The sequence below is a fragment of the Centropristis striata genome, chromosome 23 (assembly GCF_030273125.1).
Source record: "Centropristis striata isolate RG_2023a ecotype Rhode Island chromosome 23, C.striata_1.0, whole genome shotgun sequence".
NCBI lineage: Eukaryota > Metazoa > Chordata > Actinopteri > Perciformes > Serranidae > Centropristis > Centropristis striata.
In genome coordinates, this window is record NC_081539.1 from 20,212,938 (window position 1) to 20,228,004 (window position 15,067).

The following is a 15,067-nucleotide window of genomic DNA, read 5'->3' on the forward strand; positions in this document are numbered from 1 at the left end:
CACACAGATTTCTTTTCAAGTGAAGAAATGTGTCAACTACTTAAAGGAAAGCACAACACATTTCTTAGAAAATTTTACATGAGTTGTAGGCAAGATTCTTGCGTTACTTGAAAACAAACTCATCAGAGTTCATGTCCCTGGTGTGTCAATACTGGTAGTACTGCGTTCAAAATCTATTTAGAAACTACAGTTCAATTATGTCAAGGAATACGTTTTGATACATTTTGTCTAATATAGCCAAAGTTACTCAACCCCACCTGCATTAAAATAAGGGTTTTGTTAATCAGTTCACGTGTTTCAAACTCATTTTTGTACAGCTTAGTTCTTCTGCTCAGGTGAATTCAAGGATGGCCACTTCTTGTCTCTGCTTGTGTTGAAACAGAATTTGTGCACTCCTCCCAACACTGGCAGACGGAGAGCAGAGTATTTGACATGCTGAATGAATGCAACAGCCAGTAGGCAGCAGGCATGGACAGCTCATTCTATGGCTATGCCAATAAGCACACACACACACACACACATACACATACACACACACGACTGAGACTTTGAAAACTACACAGACACTCACACCAAAAGCTTAGCAGCTGGTGCTGTCTTTACAAAAGTTACACCACAGACACAGAGAGACATCAGACAGATACACAGTTGCACGATATGGCCATAGCTTTACCACCCCTGGGACTCTCATGAGTCTGTGTGACTAAGAGACTGTGGGAGAGAAAACGACAAGTGCAATGAGAGAGAGAAAAAGAAATACAAAGGAAGAAAAAGCGTAACTGAGGAAATAAAGGAGAAAAAAGAGAGAGATGCTGCCCTTGCAAACACCTTATTACTCCAACTTAATGTAGTGTAAAATGTTATACTCTTTTCCTCCGACACCGGCACCTGTGCAGCTATGAGCTGTAAGTGTTGCACTCAGGTAGACAGACATGGTGTGGGATAAGACACATGACACTGTCAACACAACATATGACAGCATTATCCCAGGCAATGACGCATTACCAAGGCAACAGCAAGCAGAGAGCACACATTATGGGATGTAAATGATATGGGCTTCTCTGTGACGGATCACACTTTGTTGCTCTATTTCTTGTACAGACTCTCTCACTAAACACCACTTTGTCACAAAAACCTCTCCCGCCCGTCCTCTCACTCTCACACTCACACACACACACACACACACACACACACACACACACACACACACACACACACACGTCTGCTTTTTCCCATTAGCAAACCTTCAACCATCATCACCACAGTTGTCTTCAACTGTCTCCAGTATGTGAAAGGCTGCAGAAAGGTTTTAAGCTAATTCCATCCGTTAATTTGCTGTTCTATATAAAGCCTAACTTTACACGTCAGCCTTGAATGCCTCTTATCAACTGAGTGAACACCCTCTGCCCCTGCCCAAAATGTGCAGGGGGGCAAAAAGCTGCCTGCAACCTTGACGGGAGGTGGATTCTCATCAGTGCATTTAAAGCAGGGAAAGATAGAGAAGATAATTTAACGTTAATTAGCATCATGTCTACAGGGGGTAAGAAAAGGAAGGGAAGAGAAAGGCGGACACTGGGGTGATGGGGAGAGCGAGAGAGGCGCCTGAGGACCCTGGTGATAGTTCTCCTTTCTCTTGTCTTTCGATATATTAGCTCTTGTTCTCTCTCGGCCCCTGACTTGCTTTTTGCCTCGAGTGCCTGCGCAAATTAATGACACTGTAACCAGAACATTAGTCGGGTAATGAAAGACGTGGCACAATCGGGCAGTGTGTGGGCACAATAGGCTAATAAAATAGAATAATTGATGAAATATAAAGGGATATTAAAATTAATTATGACATAATCCCAAACATTTAAAAGCCAACGACAAAGTCCCTCGTGTGCTTAATCTTATTTGTTTTTAATCAGCAGTAAAACTATACAAAAATAAAAGACAAAAACAAGGTAACGCGAGTGAGTTGATAAAAAAAGCCACACAGCAGAGGAGCCAGCAGCGCTCATTGTAGATTAGTTAAGGGTTTCATATTTTCCAATAAAACATAAATGGGGACAGACTTTTGCAGTTCAGCTGGATGTCAGCTCACCTTGTTCACATTTCACAGCAGTGCAGAGAGGCAGAAGAGCGAAAGCGGGAGAGAAAAGGGAGAAAATGGCAATTGTCTGCCGCTGCTGCATTTGTAAAGGTTAATGATGAACATCAAAAACCACAAGCAAAAGAAAAAAAATAAACAAGTGGTTAACCAGTGCTGCAGAATAAAGTCATTAGGGTGAAATGCAAGACCTGTGTGTGTGGAATATTACAGTGGTTGGCTTGCTGTGACTTGTGAGGCAATAATTGAGACCAGAAGTGCCCAAGGAATGGACTCTAACAACGCCATGCATACACACAGCCTCATTATCCTGAGCCACGCTCATCTCACATCTCGGGCCACCCCTGTTTCTTCCCTCTCCGTCTGTGTCCATCACTCTCTCTCCTTCTTTGGCTCTCAACACGCTCACTTGCACCAAAGAGCAATTTCTAACCTGCGTTTTCATTCACAGTTGTTATGGGTGGGACTGTTTTTCACCAGACTTATTGTGTCATGATATCCCCGAGCCAAATTACAAAACATCTTAGCAGTCAGTACATATTCATTTAAACAATGCTGAGGAAAACCTAATAAAGCCATTAAATAAACAGTTAGACTCCTTTGGTTACCTACACTGTAACGAATTGCTGTAAATTTACTGCAGGATTTCAACAAGTATTAAGGCGTTTTTTTTAAATGCAGTGCTTTACTGTCAAAATTAAAGAAAATCTGTTAAATTACAGTCCATTCAGTTTTTTTTAACAGAACTGTAATGGATTCCTAAAATACAGCACTTTACCGTAAAAGTATCTTAACTAACACTATCATGCAGTATTTTGGGCATTCTGGGAAGTGGGAAGAGCATTGCCCGAGCTGCACATGTGAACCTGCCATTCTTGATCCATCCCCATCCTTCTAATTATTTGGTGAGTATAGCAATTTTATTTGATTGTTTTATATTATATATTAATATAATTGTTTTATTTGATTATATTTGTTTTGTTTGCATTGATGATTACTGCATGTGCACATCATGCTATAGAAGGATACACCAGCTAGGTAGCTAGGAGCACATTTGAATTTCTACTAAGTTAATGTGTGTTGACATCTGCATTTTGCCAGTGAATTCATGAAACTTTATGATAGTCTTGTGTAAACATTTTACCGTCTAAGTCACTTCGACAGTTGACTACAGTGCATGCTAATTATTGTGTGTCACAGTGCAGATTCAAATAAAGGCAATATTATTTTCAAGATATTTATTGGATGACAAATTAAGTACTGAAGAATATTTGTTTTGCTGTAACCGTGACCTTGCATTGTGCAAGGGACTGTTCATTTGTATTTAGATTGATTTTTGACATATTTCTTTGATATTACAGATGCAGTAGATGACTTTACTGCTGCCCTACTTATCATAGTAAGTAGCATACTTGCATGTTCATCACATCACAACAGTCAAGTCTGTTCGGCTTGCAATGATGTTTTCTTGTCGGGTCTGTAGACAGCTAGCTAGATCTGCAGCTAGATGATACTGAGCATTTGGAGGCTAGTCCAGAAAACATTGATGATTCACTGTTTTTAAAGAATCTTGCTTTTATCTTAAACTACAAGCAAAGTTGCTACTTCCATCCTCCACCATTCAGACAATCATAGAAGATATGCAGTCAATACACAACATCGTCATGAATGAAAAGGTTAGATACTTTAAGTAGAACTTGATTTTTTCTTGTTTTCAATCGTAACTCTATACATTTTCTGACTTTTATTGTTTTATTTATCAGATTCAGTTCAACAATTGGACTTTTACACATTGAATAAACATATATATGTCATATTTATAATTTTTCAGGTGTTTCGTTGGAATAAACCCTGAGAGAGGCACCAAGACTGGACGAGGCAAAGTCGTATCCAAGAAAACAGGCAAAGTTACAACCAAGAAGAGTACCACAGTGAACCTACATGTGTCCACTCTGCTAAGGAGACTCATGGATTTTGAGTGGGACTTCATTTGAGATGGTGAGATTACTCAATTACTTAAATCCCATTAATCTATCTCTCAAAACACCTGATTCTCTCTCTCTCTACTAATACTTATTATTTTCTCAGTCATTCTTTTACTCATGACACCGCCACACATAAACTGTTTGGATGTTTCAGGTTGGAATGTCATTATGATAGGAGGGAATGAGGGGCACAAATGTTAATTTTGTATGCATGTTGTATGTTAATTTTTTATGCATTGTAAGTTGTATTGGAGCTGATCTCTCTCTCTTTTTCTCTCTCTGTCTCAGGCACACACACACCACACACACGGCTACCTAGGCTGGATTGAGAAACCTGGTGTCTTCAAGTCAGTCGTAACTCTCCTGCCAATGTTCTTGGACTTCCACACTAACAGTAACTACAGTTTTGTAACATGTACTGTTTAGTGATGTTCATGTTAATTTAACATTCATTTATTTAACATGCAATTGCTCTGCATGTGAAGGTTTTGCATGTCAACTTTACATTCAAATAAAAAGTAAAGTGCAATAAGAAGCTGTGCAGCTTTTTCTCTTACATTGCAATCACAGGATTGAAAAAATCAGGAGGTTTATTTTATTATGGTTCGCCATCTGCTTGTAGCCATGTTTCAAACAGAGATTTTGTGACAGTGACATCTATTAACATGTTTTCCTTCACAAAAGTGCCTTTAATTGTATGCAATCATATGACTACTCATGTCTTAATATAGTTTTTAAAAATAGTTTATTAAAATGTATAAATAATACAAACTAAATAGTCATTTAATTGTAAAATACTGTGAAATTAATTTTAAAAACCAGTTCATACTGTATATTTCTTGAACAGTACAAAACTGTAGAGTAAGCGACAGTAAAAAGATGTTAATTTTTTATGGTAACATAATGGCAACCCAGCTGCCAGTAGTTTACTGTATTTTTCATTTACAGTACAAAACTGTAAAGTAAGCGACAGTAAAAAGATGTTAATTTTACAGTAACATAATGGCAACCCAGCTGCCAGTAGTTTACTGTTTTTTTACAGTCCATACTGTATTTTTCATTTACAGTACAAAGCTGTAACTTTCAGTGACAGTAAAAAGATGTTAATTTTACGGTAATATAATGGCAACCCAGCTGCCAGTTCTTTACTGTTTTTTTACAGGAAAATTTCTAACAGTGTAGTTAATCACTTGTCCACAGTTTATCATTTTTCAACGAGTGCCTTACTGTACAGTCTGATATCAAGATCAGTAGTCTATTGTTGGCCACAGCACAGTCCTTTTGCTCGACCTGTGACTGAAATGTGTTGACAGCTTGGAGAACAGGAGTTACAATTGTTCCTCTGTTCCACTTCCTCTCTCTACAGATTTCTCCATTTCATTTTTCTCACTCTGCAAACTTTTTTCCTTTTCCATCTATCTACTGTAAAAAGCTGTGTTATCACTTACCAGCAACCCATTTTTAAATGGCCTGTAACATTTTAACAGCCAATTAAAATGCTAACATAACACAATTCTATAATGTGATAAAATCCTGAAAAAATAGCACTTTATTATGACAGCAATTACCAGTATCATAATAATTTTTGACATGACTGGACAAAAATGACATTGACAATTGGATCTTTATGACATCACCCCCAATTAATTGGATATTATTTTGCTGACAGCAAGTGAAAGCTTCCCAAAGGCTGGATAAGCAGCAATCTCACTTCAGAATGGTCAGGTTATTATCACAAAACATTAAGATTTGCTTTAAGTGCATTTTGCTGCCAATGTTGCACTTAAGAACAACATATTTTTCACTGTTTGATTACATGATTGGATGACGCAATTATATTAGACAAACATAGTTTGAGTCAGAACTGCTACACCCAGTCTAGGAGTTAAACACAATGTCTCACTTACAAAACTCATCCCTTTCTTCCATTCCTTCTTAATCCTTTATTACATTATTGGAAACTTAACACTTTTTTGTCACATTGCAACAACTGCAAAAACAGTGAAAAGGAAAAAATCTTATGTCTAGCAGTGATAAAAGCCATATGTTTGCTTGGACAGCGATTGAGTCAAAGCTTCTTCCTATAAGCAGAAAATGTGTGAATCTGCAATGTCTTTAAACTGTGCAAATATTAGACACTTACGTCTTACTGAAGAACAGTTCACTGGAGTAATGAGCTCATTTATTTGATGGAAACATTTCTCTCTTCATTAGCCTGGATTCTATAAATGATTCTTTCAATTGCTTCAGGCTAGTGTGACAAATAAAGGGAGAAACAACATGTGTTTCACAAGCTTACAAAAGCTTTGTGAGTCAAAGCGAGTGAGTGCACATATGAGAATATATTTAGCAGTGTCTGTGTCTGAATGAAAAAAAGAAGAGAAAAGTGGAAAAGAAGAAAAACTGGAGTTTAAGTCGATTCTTCAGCAACATATGCATATGTTTAAGTTATTAGGTTTTTGATTGTTCGTGGCTCTACTGATCACCTTTACTGATCATATACATGCAATTATCTACTAAAGAATTAGGCCATTATTTCAACAAAGCTTCAATGTATTAACCCCTTAGTGACTCTTTTTATACAGTTGTGGGTTTTAAAGCTACAGCCTAGATACCAGGGGCTAACACTCCAAAGTAATGCTAAATTTTAGTCAGGGAAAAATTTCAAAGAGATTCCTTGACCTCGGACCTCAAGATATCTAATTGAAAATGGGTACCCACGAGTCTCCCCTTTACAGATATACCCTCATTACGACAAACCCATGTGGTCCTCATGCAATACAAATATGTAATTGTCCTATATTGTATTTGAATGCTGCATACTGGGGTCCCTTAACAGTCTCGGAATTGCTTAAATTAGGTTTGACTGGAAAACTGACACTCTTGTAGATTCAATGCCTGACTTTAGTCATGTGTGATGACGGTAGTGCCTATAGTAGCCATTTCACTGCAGTGAGACCATTTTTTGGCATTCTCCTTGGTTTATTGGCAATAAGGGGTTTCTCAGCAGAGACCCCAAGAGACTGGAGTTTCCCTTCTGTCACAGTCTTTCTTATTAACTTTAACCGAAATGCTCGCCTAACTGCGTCCTGGGAGGTATTATAGAAGGCAAGGATGCTGAAAACTGAAAAAAATGTTGAGAGCTGTAATGGGTTATTCTTAAGGACTATGACCCTAGCTACATAACAAACATAATGTACATTTTCAAAGGAGAAGAAAGGTGACTGAAAACAAGAAATAAAATTACTTCTTTTTTTCGATTGGATATTCATGACCTTTCAAGGCAACTAACAAGCTTAAGCTTTAGCAAAACCCCCCTGTGACTGCGAGTATGTGCGTCAGAGAATGATAGCTGTGTGTTTTTATCTGCATCTGCATCTACACGAGGGCTTGTTTGTGCAAGCCTTGTGCCATTGGTTGTTTACAGGTTGTTTACGCTGAAAGGGATGACTCTAAATCATTAGTGAAGGGAGCTAATTCTCCTCTAAAAGCCGTTATTCCAACACTAATGGAAGCAGTGTTCAGCAGAGTGAGTGAGAAGACGGGCAGAGAGACTGGGAGGGGAAAGAAGGTGATTTAAAAAGGAAGGAAGAAAATAATGTGAGTTAGAATTGGTAGTGAAGAATGGGAGGAAGGCAAAAATGGAGACTTAAAATGGTAAATGGGAAGAGGGGGAAAACAAAGACAGAGGGGGTAAGTGTGGAGTAAGAGGAGGGTATATATGGATATAAATTGATAAATGTGAATGCAGAAGATGATGGGAAGAAGTGGAGAGAGGAAGAGATGAGATAGAAGAAGGTGAGGGGGGAGGAAGGAGAGAAAAGATATATATTGCCTGAGTTTGTGAGTCCCTTTGAGTTGTGTGTTTGTTGCTGTTTGCGTCAGCATCTCTGATTATTATATCTGCCCATCTTGCAAATGTTAAATAGAAGCAGCCTGTGTGTGTGTTTGCAGGTGCAGGATGCATTTGAGTGAAAAAGAGGGAATAAAAAAATGTAAACGGACAGAACACGTGAAAGAGGTGAAGAAGGGGTCAGACAATTAGGACAATTACTGCCCAAGTTCCAAATTAGGGATGTCACTGGTGGCAGAATATAATTCCCATTTAACGCTTCGTTTAGCTCTAAAATGCCAGCCCTTGTGTAATAGATGAGATCTGGATGAGAAAAAAAGTGGAAGTGGAAGAGTAGCAAGTGTGCGTCCGTGTGTATGGCTATGCGTATGTGTGTGCGCCTGTGGCTCACGGGGAAAATGCTGTTGACAGTGTAATTTGATGAAAGCTGACAGCTAATTTATGAAGCATATTTTTGGGTAAATGATTTTTCCTGGTCCTACTTTCTCAGTCATTCTAGACTGGTAATTGGATTTCCCTAACTTGCAAGGTAGTGAATTAGGAGTAAACTAGTTAATGAAGGACTGACTGACTGGGTGTGTGGCTGTGGGAAGGATGTTTGCACATTTGTGTGTGTGTGTGTGTGTGTGTGTGTGTGTGTTCACACAACAGTATTTTCAGCTTGAGTATAAAAAAAGAGTTTGTTAATAAGGTGTGTGTGTTTGTGAGTGTGCATGAACACTCTACCTTTGTGCAGTGGAAGTTAATGGCAAAGTTTTGGTCTGCTGCACTAATACCCAGCTATTACTAACCACCTATTTCTTTATTCCTACTCAGTCAATCAAGGACCATGGACACACACGTACACAATCACCCACATACACAGGCATACATCTAACACACTCGCAATCCTCTCTTCCTCCCCCTCCCTATTTCTATCTCCTCTCACTCACTTTAATTGCCAGGAGTGTCTTGTCGTTATGAAGCTATCCCTAAGGTGGGGGGTTGTGTGTACGTGTGTATGTACTGCATGCGTATGTGTGAAAGAAAGAGAGTGTATGTTAGCCAGGAAACCAAGAAAAAAAGGCAGAAAACAGTTCTGAGAATGACACCAAGCTTGTTATTCTCATACTGAAAAATACACAGCATACGCTCAAGCACACGCACGCGCACACATGCAGATGCTCAAACAAGATATTAGACTAAATAGCAGGCTTTGACACAGACTGAGCAAAACAAGAGTAAAACACAGATGTAAGTCCTCCACTCTACTCTTTTCTACTGCAGAAAAACTATTTAAAACCCTGTCAAAAATCCACTAAACCCAACCATGAACAAATCAAACGTATCTAGTCCAGGGCAAACCTTACACGACTCAACCCTTTCACAAGCCAACCTAACTAATCCAAACCAAACTGACACAAAACCCTGCCAGGCCTTGCTCAAGCACATTAAAGCCAAACTGACTGAGTCCAAACAAATCTAATGCAAATGAATGTAATCCAAGTTAATCTACTGAGAAAGAGCTCAGCCAGGCCACAACTCTTTTTCAATGGTCCGTTTCAGTGCTATCATCTGCAGTGCTGACAGGATGAAAACGGCAGTTCAAACACACAGATGACTGACAAATTAAAGGAAAAAACAACATACGGTTGGCACCTTGGAATTCCATTGTGTAGTGTTAAATAACATAAATGAGTGGGAGGAAAAATAAACATTTTATCCAGTTACCCTGACACATATCAGCAGTGCCACGTGGAAACTGTCTTTCAGAATACAAAGTTGGATTTTATTCCAACTATCCCTTTCAATTTACCATCAACCTAATGGAGCATGAAGAGAAAAGAGCCTCCCCTGTTTTATCTTCCTCCACCACAGTTTACTTGCTCAATTCTGCAAGCTTCTCATCGCTTTCTTTTATTTGGCAGTTCAACAGGAACTTCTGATTTTCCACAGTCAGTCATTGAGATAGGACAAGTACAACCTTCACCACATCCCTCACTCAAAATTATGTTTTATCATCATTGTTTCACATTAACTTGATCTGTTTTGGGGTCAAATTCCCTAATGATAATATGAAGAGCAACTGAGACCCTTACAGTCCATCTCAAGTCCGTGCTTCTCTGAAATGTGTTTGGAATGGTTGGTTCAGTGTGGTTACTGCTGAGAACTGTCCTGTCAATTGAGATTCAGAAAAGGATCAGGCAGCTTCATCTTTCTTAACCATATCCAGAGCTGATGAATAGCCCATAAACTCTAAGTAGATGTTTTTTTTCTTCAGTTCAGGCTGTAAATAGTGGTTCAGGTAAATAATAATAAATAATAGGAGGCTTGTTGCTTTAATGTTGCTTTGATAATTTGGACTGAATGTTAGCAGCCAAAATGTACATATCGATTAACTTGTGTTTACCACATTCAAATATGGCTGCTGTTTGATTGTTTGTCGAGGAAGATGACTTAACAAAGCCTCAGATAAGGCTTCATGTTTGGATATGACAACCGAAATGGACAATGGTTTGGTGGTGGATGAAAGACAAGCTGGTAGCCGTGGTGAAAAGTGAGAGTGAAAGCTGGTTGCAGCAGCAGCTGGGTGCTTCGAATACTGCCTTGTCCATGTTAAAATTCAAATGTTTTTACTGTTTCACAGTCTCTATTTTACCCAACCTGGTTAAAGCCATGAGCCAAATATTATTAAATTTGCACTTTTTGGTTCTGAGTGCAAATTCACATTTCTCCAACATACAAGCCAAAGTTCAGATGTGTGCCTAAAGGACCTAATCTCACACAGAGAACATATGTAAAATAATGTTACATGAGTGATTCTGCTCTTAATATTTATCTTAAAGGACTTGATAAAAACGATAAAGGGATCACTGTAATCGAACCACATGTACTGAAGATTAAAATATATCAATTACTTTTCCAAAACTTTTGTGAATGATTAATTTCCTTAAAACTCTTCCAAACCTGGAAATAGCTGATTTAAAATTCACTGTCTCTTCCTGTTTAATTTGTGTCCCTTCTGTAGTGTCCCCAGACAGAAGATGATGGGTAGAGTGGAGTGTATTGTTAAGATGATTTTCCCATCAAATTCTGACTGTGTGCCAAAAAGAACTCCCTGCCTGTCTCAGTGATGTGTGCTTGTGTTTGAGTCAGTGGTGAATAAAGATGCCATCCTCAGCTCTTACCTGGAGTGTTGAGCAGTCTGGACATCCGACAGCTGTAGGCGATTTGCTGCTCACAGTTTTCTGCACTGGTGGTGATGGCTGTCACCTGGAAACACAAGCACGGATAATGTATTTTCATTTTATCTTATTCAGCCAGACAGGACAATTTCATGTAAAAACAAATTAGTGAGATGCAAAATGAAGCAAAGTGCACTGTAATGCTGTTTTAATTTAGCTTCCCGTGATTTAGAGAAGCTAAAAATGGAACAAGTGATCCATACAAATTAGGCGGGGACATAATTACTGGAGGATATGCTACTCAAACTGAGTCAGCTCATGGAAAACAGTGTCTTGTACACATTGCAGGTAAAAACTGCTGTCAGTCCTCACTGGAGCGTTGAAACCTGTAAAGTTCATACACAGTTTGCTTTCGACTGACAGTGACAACTAGCTGTCTGGAAACAAGCCTTTAAAAAGCTGGCTTGTGTCTTCGTGTGATAAAAGAAATCCAAGTATTAACTCCTAGGTGTGATGAAGTAGATTTGCATAGTGTCACTTGTATGTAGCAAAAGCAAAGCAGGGACGTGGTATAGACATGAGGTGAAGCTCTTGTTTTGTTAGATCAAATAGACCGTATACAAGAAGTGGATGTAACAAATACAAAATAATGGATCCGTCCTTTAAAAAGTGGAGTTTGGCTCCTGGACCACAGTCTTGTGACTTGGGGAAAGTGATTAATCTAATGTATTCTATTTCTATTTCCTGCTTTTTCTTTTCTTTGCAGTTTTTAGCACGAACAGACTGAGGTGTCATTGTGTCACACCTTTGCCGAATGGTTTAATTACGGGTAGAGATTTGATGAAGCTCATACTTTGGTGAGCCTGACTACAAGGCATGGGATTGTCGCATTATCCAGACCAAACTTAACATTTTTGGGAGAAAAAGTATCTGGATGTTGAAAGCAAAGCAGTAAAAATGATGAGGGAATCAAATAAGGAGAACTTGTTTTTATACCATGCTCACCTTTTATTCTCACTACAAACATTCACACATGCTACTACGGTTCTTTGTGGAACACTGTGAGTGACTTGTAGGAGTTTATTACGAGGTGATTCTTTTCTGTGGGTTCTGAGTCAGAAAAACAACTGTGTTTATGATCAGAAAACAACTGAGAAGGCAGCGTGACATTAGAGAAAACGTTTGCACTTGTGCAGTGTAGCAAAAACGGCTACAAAATTCAACCAATAAACAGGTTGAAAACTGACGGTGGGTACCTGCCTTCATTTAATAATGCTGCCCACAAACGATCTGCCTATATAACCCTGTAGTGCGAGGAGTTTACAGACATAATCTTCTTGTAGTGTGAAAGGAACAGAGATGGAATATTGAACAGAGAGCGAGCTAACAGAGAAGCGTCACAGCACAAATACATTTCTTTGGAGCCAGGTGGACAGTAGAAAAGGAGGACAAGCTTATGAAATTATAGCAACAGTATGAGTGCTTATTTGAATAAGATGTACTACTAAAGAAATCCTTTAGTGTACACCAGGCATTATATACCTTTAAAAAAATCCCATTGTATTTTTATATAAAAATACAACATCACTTACACTAAAACAGTGTATGATGGCAGGCATAAATACATTTCTTTTTTTTTTTTCATCTATCTTTGTTTGGTTGTAGATTGTAGAAAATCTAAAACGCAAATGTAATACAAGACTTTCTGTGCATAATGTATGCGTGTGTGTCTCTGCGTGTGTTACCTGGTCCATAGAGGCGCTGTAGTTAACCTGTAAGACGGTTCGTCTCTCTCTACTGGAGCCAGTCACTGCAGTTTTGGGTGGCAGGTTGTTCATGACTGTCGTCCACACTTTGTCTTCTACACACACAAACATGTCAGCATATTAGAATGATTATTCTTCAATCACAAGAATAAACCAGTTAGATGTATTAACTGGTAACTTTAACCACTGACACACACACACACACACACACACACACACACACACACACACACACAAACACAAAGGAAACTGCAGTTTGGCTGTTATGACAGTGAAGCTATTTCTGTGTAATCTAAGTTACAGCTATGAGACTCCAGGGTTTAAAAGACACTTGTGCTGTTATAGCATGAGCCAGTCACTCAGACATCTTCCTGTTCATTCACACTGTCAGTCAAGGAATGTGTGTGTGCATTACAAGTCTCTGAGGTATGTGTGTGTGTGTGTGTGTGTGTGTGTGTGTGTTGGAGAAAGAGAAACTCTTAACATTTCTGAGGTGTGTGTGAGTGTGCTATTCAGCGTGACTAAGGGGCTAGCCAGTGGAGTGCAGTGACATTTCATTAAAAGTCTCGCCTTTGCTCTGCCTGCGTGCTCTGCTGTTCCAGACTATCTACTTATTCCTCTGTGTGTGTGGGTCTGTGTGGGTCTGTGTGTGTGTGTGTGTGTGTGTGTGTGTGTGTGTGTGGAGGTGGGGAGTTGCATGTGTGGGTATGAGTGTATGTGACAGAAGTGTCACTCAGACCGTTGGAGCACTCTTAAGTTTGCATAACACGTCTGTTTGTGGTTTCTTTGTGGTGGGTGTGTGAGCGTGTCTGTGTGTGTCTGTAGCGGCTGCTCCTTTAGAGTTAAATGTCAGTAGCTGTGACTGCGTCGCCATGGAAACCCCAGGTATAGCAGGTTAAGAGTGCTGCTGTCTGAGGTTAAGAATGAGGAGGGCTGGAGAGTCTTCTTCCCTCACAGGTCACTGGGGCCAGACAGAGGAGGGGAAGTGTACACGCACACACACTTGCACACACACCTGTACACACATACACATGAATTGAAGCACTACAGGTGAAAGCTCACTCAGGGGCACAGTACAGTGACTTCAGGCTAGCCCCCACACACCTGTCATGTTGCAATTGACTTTGAATGGGCCAAGGGGTCCGCTGCCGTCGGGGTCGATCCAGTAGGTGTCAGAGGATCTGCCCAGGTGCTTATAGGCCTCACAGGATGGTTCGTAGATAGCTGGGGGTGGGAGAGAAGAGAGAAAAAGGCACAAATGAGCAGTTGGAGGAGGAGGAAAAAAGATGAAACACCCATAACCACTGAGGTTGTTACATGATTATGAGTAAAAGTCTTGTGCAAACAGTGCATATTTTTTGGGGCTGTCAAAATAACACGTTTATTTGAATTACAACCCTGAAATGTAAATAATACAGAATGTATCAAATTCGAGTTTGTATTTAAAAATTAAAAGTTTATAAATTGGAACATTAAGGGACATGAGGATTAGACTAAAACATTTTTTTAGCCAAAGCTAATATCAGATTAAAACCGCAGGGTCAAAATGCATATATGAGGCTTCATTTGAAAGGTTATATCTTCTATTTTCTGCAAATATGCTTGTTTAGCATGTGGCTAAAATTGGGGTTTAAAAATAACATACATTTTTTTTGAGAAAATTACGCAGATTAAACACACTCTGTGATGCCCCTTGTCATTGCACATACAGCCATCCATAGTGATTGAAATCAACATTTAAGAAACACCCAGATGAACTGGTGATAGGAGCATCATTCGGTGAAATTTCTACAGTGAGGAATTTTCATACCATCGGAGTATTTCAAGCCTGATATATCATCTAAATGCAAAGCAACTAGCAGTTAGCTCAGACGTCAGACCTCAGACTCTACCATGAGCATCCAGTTTCATCAAGACACACATGAGCAGGCAAATGCAGACTGAGGTACATCTACCTGTGACCGATTAACCAACTCATTCTCTAAATTGCAATGGCGTGTCAGCCAATACCAGTAGCAGAGGGAGTTAAACGAGGTTTTAGTGAAACAAAAATGTTCTGAATATATGGGGAATAAAATAGATGTTGACCTTTAAAGTTCATAATATCTCTTCATTGATTAACTCATCTACTAAAAAAATATGTTTGAGTAGTTTTAAATGTTAAATGTGATTTTGATTAATTAATTACAACGCATTATTACTTACATACA

At 39.1% G+C, this 15,067-nt stretch overlaps 1 protein-coding gene across 2 annotated transcripts in view; it reads right to left on the reverse strand.

Annotated features, from left to right (window-relative positions):
• cntnap2a (contactin associated protein 2a) overlaps window positions 1-15,067 on the reverse strand; it is a 350,626-nt gene that overhangs the window by 101,193 nt on the left and 234,366 nt on the right. For both annotated transcript variants that reach the window (XM_059327332.1, XM_059327333.1), the window contains 3 exons: window positions 13,962-14,081; window positions 12,837-12,952; window positions 11,095-11,179 (listed from right to left, as the gene is read on the reverse strand). In XM_059327332.1, coding sequence (XP_059183315.1) covers window positions 11,095-11,179; window positions 12,837-12,952; window positions 13,962-14,081 — 321 coding nt within the window. The remainder of the gene's footprint in view (window positions 1-11,094; window positions 11,180-12,836; window positions 12,953-13,961; window positions 14,082-15,067) is intronic.